Source organism: Xenopus laevis, chromosome 8S (assembly GCF_017654675.1).
Source record: "Xenopus laevis strain J_2021 chromosome 8S, Xenopus_laevis_v10.1, whole genome shotgun sequence".
Taxonomy (NCBI): Eukaryota; Metazoa; Chordata; class Amphibia; order Anura; family Pipidae; genus Xenopus; species Xenopus laevis.
The window spans coordinates 7,681,215-7,687,823 of NC_054386.1; the positions used below are offsets into that span (position 1 = coordinate 7,681,215).

The window sequence follows — 6,609 nt, forward strand, 5'->3', positions numbered from 1 at the left end:
CTTCAAATTTGCCAAAGGCAGGTCCCATTGACTTCTATATGACCTAGAAAGCTTTCAGATGATAGTTTTACTTTTTTTAAGGTTTTTTTGCATTAAAAATTAGTTTTTGATTTGTAGAACAAAAAAAAAAATCGGTAAAAAATAGAATTCAAATATTGATAAATCAGCCCCTTCGTGTTTGTCTTTTTGTTGGGGCTGGTGTGGACAGGGTTCATTGGTTCATACTTTTTAAATACAGGTATGGGACCTGTTATCCAGAGCGCTCAAGACCTGGGGCTTTCCGGATAAAGGGTCTTTTTCTGTAATTTGGATCTTCATACCTTAAGCCTACTAGAGTCCTGTAAACATTAAATAAACCCAATAAGCTGGTTCTGCTTCCAATAAGGACATATTACTGCATGTACAGGATCATGTACTGGGTACTGTTTTATTATTGCAGAGAGAAAGGAAATAATTCTTATGTCTATGGGAGATTCCAGATAATGAGTTTCCATATAACGGATCCCATACCTGTATTTGCCCTTTTCAGCCCACGTGCCAGTTGTGTTCCAGGTGTGCAATTGATACAAGTGTTTTGCCTTTCACAATTCACTTCATACTCACTATCAGTATTTGATCTTTCTACACCATTATATTATAGTGATTAAATCTTGTGATGTGCCTGGTGTAACTCGCTCTTTTATTAGGAAAATCCGCTCAAATGACATTTTTCCTTTAGTTCTTGGATATTCTGACTTTGTTTTCCTTGTGCGTTCTGTCTAGACGGAGTGTGATTGAAGCAGTGTACAACAGATTGAATCCATATAGAAATGATGACACTGTAAGTAGAATTTAAATATTTTCATTATATATGGGCTTGTATATAAAGACAACAGATCAAATGTTGAAATTGAAAAAGGTTGTTTTTTAGGGGGGGAGAAAAAAATGTTTTGCGTCACAGGGATGACATAAAGTCTTAAAGGAGAAGGAAAGGTTAAAATTAAGTAAGCCTTATCAGAAAGGTCTATATAAATATACCAGTAAACCCCCAAAGTAGTGCTGCTCTGAGTCCCCTGTCAAAAGAAACACTGCATTTCTTTCCTTATATTGTGTACTCATGGGCTTCTGTATCAGACTTCCTGCCTTCAGCTTAAACCTCATTGCCCTGGGCAAGAGCATGCTCAGTTTGCTTCCCTCTTCCCCCACCCCTCCCTTCTCTACTGTAATGAGCCCAGAGCAGGGAGAGACTGAGGCAGGAAGTGATGTCACACCACATTAATACTGCAGCTCCTATCCTAAACAAAAAGAGAGTTTCTAGAGCTTTTTACTCGGGTATGGTAAAACATTCTACAGAATAAATATAGCATTCTAGCTTGCAATATTGCAGCTAATCTATTGGCAATAAAATGCCTCCGTAGCTTTCCTTCTCCTTTAAAGGGCATCCAGCTGCAGGGACAAAGATCATGGAGTGCTAACACATAGAAACACGCAAAGAGCACTAACACATAGAAACATGCAAAGAGCACTAACACATAGAAATATGCACAGAGCACTAACACATAGAAACATGCACAGAGCACTAACACATAGAAACACGCACAGAGCACGAACACATAGAAACACGCACAGAGCACGAACACACAAAAACATGCACAGAGCACTAACGCATAGAAACACGCACAGAGCACACTGATTATTGCTTTAGTCTTCTTCATGCAGATTTCTGACCAAAACTATTTACCCATTGGCTGCTGTAGTTACTTCCCAGCAGTGCTCTCCTCCAGAAGTATTATGGTGGTGGGGGGGCTCACTGATTGTACCTTTAGACTGGTAGACAAAAATCCCAATACTGAATATTTTTATTGGAAAATCTGTGTCTGTATGGGAGATTACAAGACCTTTCAGCAAGGGTTGCTACACAAAGTGTCATCTGTGACCTTAAATAAAATAGTGTCTGTATGAGGACAAGTCACTACATGTATGAATACTGTGTATTGTGTATTAATGAGTCCATGGGAATATCTATACTGGCCACGCTCATAAATGCACAGCAGTCTCTACACCCAGGCCATGAGAAATAGAATAGGGGCTTTCTGACTATACATGAAGGCACACAAAAACCCTACCAATTCCTTGGCACACACTGTACCAATTTAAGGGGGGGAGGGGGGGTGATATCACTCCAACTTGCAGTACAGCAGTAAAAAGTGATTGAAGTTTATAAGAGCACAAGTCACATGACTTGGGGCAACTGGGAAATTGACAAAATGTCTAGCCCCATGTCAGATTTCAAAATTGAATATAAAAAAAATCTGTTTGGTCTTTTGAGAAATGGATTTCAGTGCAGAATTCTGCTGGAGCAGCACTATTAACTGATTCATTTTTCCCATGACAGTATCCCTTTAAGCTTTAGTTCTCCTTTACGTATAGAAAAAGTGAAGGAACTCACCATTTTAAATGTATCTTGTGATTATTGAATGATTTGTCTCACTCCCTGCATCTTGTGTCTCCTCTAGGATTCTGCATCAACAGATGATATGTGGTAAATCTGTTCCTATAACTATGGAGTTTACACTCATCCTCCGAAAGAACCTACAACCCAACCTCAGTGATCCTTCTTAGCGTCCAACCATAACCTTGCCATTTACAGAAGGGAATGTGATGTGGGTGAGAGTGATGATACAGATTATCCCAATAATTTGTTTTCCTGTTTATCCCCCATCTCCTCCCCACAGGCTTTTTTTTGTAAAATTTCTGTACCTTTAATTCAAACAAGAATTCAACATGTAAATCAGACTCCAGCAAAAAAAATTTTTTTTTTTGTTGTATGATTTTTGTTTTTGTAAAGTGCAATTGTCCTTGTATAAAGTGGTCGTATTTAATTATGGACTGCAAATTGCTCTAAAGGTAACAGGAGGTCTGGCTTGTTTGTGACACCACCACTTATCTAACCCTATACATATATGTGATGGTTTTAGATGGAAAAGGAAGCAGCAACATAACCAGCTGGATTCCCATGATCTTGTTAATAATATTGTAATGTTAGTGAATATTACTAGCCTGCCATTCTTATCATAATGAATGTTGAACTTTCTGTGGTTAAATTCTATGCTGAAGGGGCCCTTAGCCAATCACGTTGAGTTAAATGCCTCCGCCGCCTTAGAGCTTAAACGCATTCCTTGGGTTTTCGAAAAGCAATTTTGAGAATGAAGACGAAAGGGGAACTAATCGTTTTGCGTGCAGAGAGGGAGAATAATGGGGAAACTTATTTTTAAAATTCCACTGGCTGGGTCTGTTGCTGCTACAGAGTCTTCAATTACATTTTATCAATAAAGCTTGATTTGACTAATAAATATATTCACAAAGGAGTAATTTCTCACTCTGTCCTTGGAGACTGTGCCAGTAGGAGAGGACGTAGAGTGTCAGCTCTGCAGCAGCTGCAAACAGTAACACTTTGGCTAATGTGTGTATTTCTCCTGACCACTTTTCTTTTTTTAAACAATGATAAACTTGCTTGAATATTTGTCAATTCAGAATTGTAGCATGTTACAGGACAAAAAGATTTAATTTCTGGATATTTGGAATTAAATATAGAATTCTGCATATGAAAGTGACAAAACCATGTTTTTTGTTTTTTTCCCCCATTATTATTTTTTTTTATTATCTTCACTGTAAAGGTGCGGCTAATATATAGCCGTGTTTGTTCCCATCTTTATTTCAGTATGTGTGACCCATATGAAGCTTCGCAGGGGTCTCACTTGCTTAGTGTCACAGATAAGACATGACTAGACGATAGATGTGATAAGACATGACTAGACGATAGATGTGATAAGACATGACTAGACGATAGATGTGATAAGACATGACTAGACGATAGATGTGATAAGACATGACTAGACGATAGATGTGATAAGACACGAATAGATCTATAAGTCCAACCCAATCCGTTTAAATATGAAGTTCAGTATTTAAGTTGCCCATACTGAACATGATTGACCAGTGTATTCTATTCAGGTTGCATCTCCCTGTCCTAAAACATTTTAAAAGGGCAGATAAAATATTCCGATGTGTAAAACTTTGACTATATATCTCTGTGCTGGGCTCAGTGTAAGGTAGGGATGTATCGAATCCAGGATTCGTTCAGGATTCAGCCTTTTTCAGCAGGATTCGGAAATTCAGAATCCTAATTTGCATATGCAAATTAAGGGCGGGGAGGGACGTTTTGTCAAAAAACAAGGAAGTAAGAAATGGTTTCCCCTTCCCACCCCTAATTTACATATGCAAATTTGGTTCGGTACTCGGCCGAATCTTTCACGACGGATTCGAGGGTTCGCCTGAATCCAAAATAGTGGATTTGGTGCATCCCTAGTGTAAGGTAAGGACACACGCTAAGATTCGGGGTGATTTAGTCGCCTGGCGACAAATCGCCTCTTCTTTGGGCGACTAATCTCCCCGAAATGCCTTCCCGCCGGCTAGAATCTAAATCGCCATTGGCATTGCACTCAGAGCGCTTGGGTTTCTCTGAAGTCGCCCGAAGTTTCCTTGTGAGGCAACTTCGGACGACATCAGAAAACAAAGCGCACCGATTGCCTACAATGTAAATCGCCAGCGGGAGGCAGTTCAGGGAGATTAGTCGCACCGAAGAAGACTGGGCGACTAATCTCCCCGAATTTGAGCGTGTCTCTGCCCTTAGGAGTGCTCAGGCATTTTCCTGCAACCTCCACAATCTGTAGCTTCTTTTATCCGCATTTGCCTCCTTCCATTAAAAATGGCATCTGAACAGGAAGTCAGAGACAGGTTATTCGCTCTCTGCTCTTTAATTATGGGGATCATTCTGTATAATTTGTTTGTCCTCCCAAGTGAGAAATACTGGAGTCCAACAACTTCCACTAAATGTCCATTCTGAGCAGGGCAAGAAGGTGACAATATTTATGTTGCAGCTTTCCAGTGAATTGACTAGAGAACTTTCTGGACCACTGTATGAAAGATTATTTGTATGAATTTTTTCACAAATTAAATTATGATTAAAAGAAACAAAGTTGGGCTTAAATAAAAGAAGGAAACGTGTGGTTTTCATTCTGTTCTGTGACAAATCTTGCAAATTGACAATTATTTTTCAAATGCAGAGCTGGTAATAAACCTTATATTGTGTTGTCTGATCAAATGCTTCATATGTTGAGTCTGGCTTCTCTACTGCTGTCGATATAAAGATGATGCCAAGCTCCTTACTTCTTTTTCTTTCTCTTTGAGATATAAATGGATTACTGGCATTCTTCCCAACCTGACATTTTTCATTAACCACTGCAAACAGCCTATCGATACAGTGGAAACAGTTCATTGCAGTTGTTGACTCATACTGGAACCAGCCTGCCAGTGACTCACAGCATGATTGTGTTGATTGCAGCCTGAAGAAAAAAGTTAGGTTGAAGAACTCACTAATGAATTCATATATAAACCTCTGTAAAAAATTTACAGAAGTTAAAATTCACCTTTAAAATAATTGTCAGTGTTCCAAAGTCGAATTTCAAATTGATGTGAAGTTTTTTTTTAGGGATGCACCGAATCCACTATTTTGGATTCGGCCGAACCCCCGAATCCTTTGTGAAAGATTCGGCCGAAAACCGAATCCGAACCCTATTTTGTATATGCAAATTAGGGGTGGGAAGGGGAAAACATTTTTTACTTCCTCGTTTTCTGACAAAAAGTCACGTAATTTCCCTCCCGCCCCTAATTTGCATATGCAAATTAGGGTTCGGCCAGGCAGAAGAATCCTGGCTGAATCCCGAACCGAATCCTGGATTCGGTGCATCCCTAGTTTTTTTTACTCTAATAAATTCGAATAGACCTCTGCCATTGACTTTTTAAGGAATTCTGCAGTTTTTAAGGTCAGGGCACACAGGCAGATTTCGAGAAGATTAGTCGCCCGGTGACAATCTCCTTCTTCAGTGGTAACTAATCTCCCCGAACTCCCTTCCCGCCAGCTAAAATATAAATCCCCAGCGGAATGGCACTCTGAGAGTGATTCGTTTTAGCCGGCAGGAAGGCAGAGGAGGCAGTTTGGGGAGATTAGTCGCCCCGAAAAAGAGATTTGTCGCCGGGCGACTAATCTCCCCAAATCTGCCTGTGTGCACTGACCCTAAAGTGGTGAATATTCGATTTAGAATTTTTTCCATGTTCGAGGTGTGATAAATCTCACATTCAAATTGGGGGATTAAAGGGGAAGGAAACCTAGTTGGCGCAAAAACCCTCCCACCCTCCCTCCTCCCCCCTGGCCTACCCGTGCCGCTGGGCAAATGCCCCTAACTTGTTACTTACCCTTCTGCGCAGGTCCAGTCCACGGAGTTCACAGACGACATCTTCTTCCACGCAATCTTCTTCCTGCTTTGAACGGCGTTTTAGCGCATGTGCAGTAGGATCATTTTGCCGGTACGAATCTACTGCGCATGCGCCAAAAGTCACAATGTACTTTTGGCGCATGAGCAGTAGATCGTACGGGCGAAATGCTCCTACTGCGCATGCGCCGGTCAAAGCAGGAAGAAGATCGCATGGAAGAAGATGTCGTCTGTGAACTCCCTGGACTGGACCTGCGCAGAAGGGTAACAAGTTAGGGACATTTGACGGGTAGGCCAG

The 6,609-nt window shown here is 40.6% G+C and overlaps 1 protein-coding gene across 1 annotated transcript in view; it reads left to right on the forward strand.

Annotated features, from left to right (window-relative positions):
* Positions 1 to 3,589, forward strand: part of ppm1a.S (protein phosphatase, Mg2+/Mn2+ dependent 1A S homeolog) — a 34,275-nt gene extending 30,686 nt beyond the window's left edge. The window contains 2 exon segments of the mRNA NM_001086897.1: positions 763 to 820; positions 2,496 to 3,589. Coding sequence (NP_001080366.1) covers positions 763 to 820; positions 2,496 to 2,525 — 88 coding nt within the window. The 3' untranslated portion in view covers positions 2,526 to 3,589.
* The last annotated feature ends 3,020 nt before the right edge of the window (positions 3,590 to 6,609 follow it).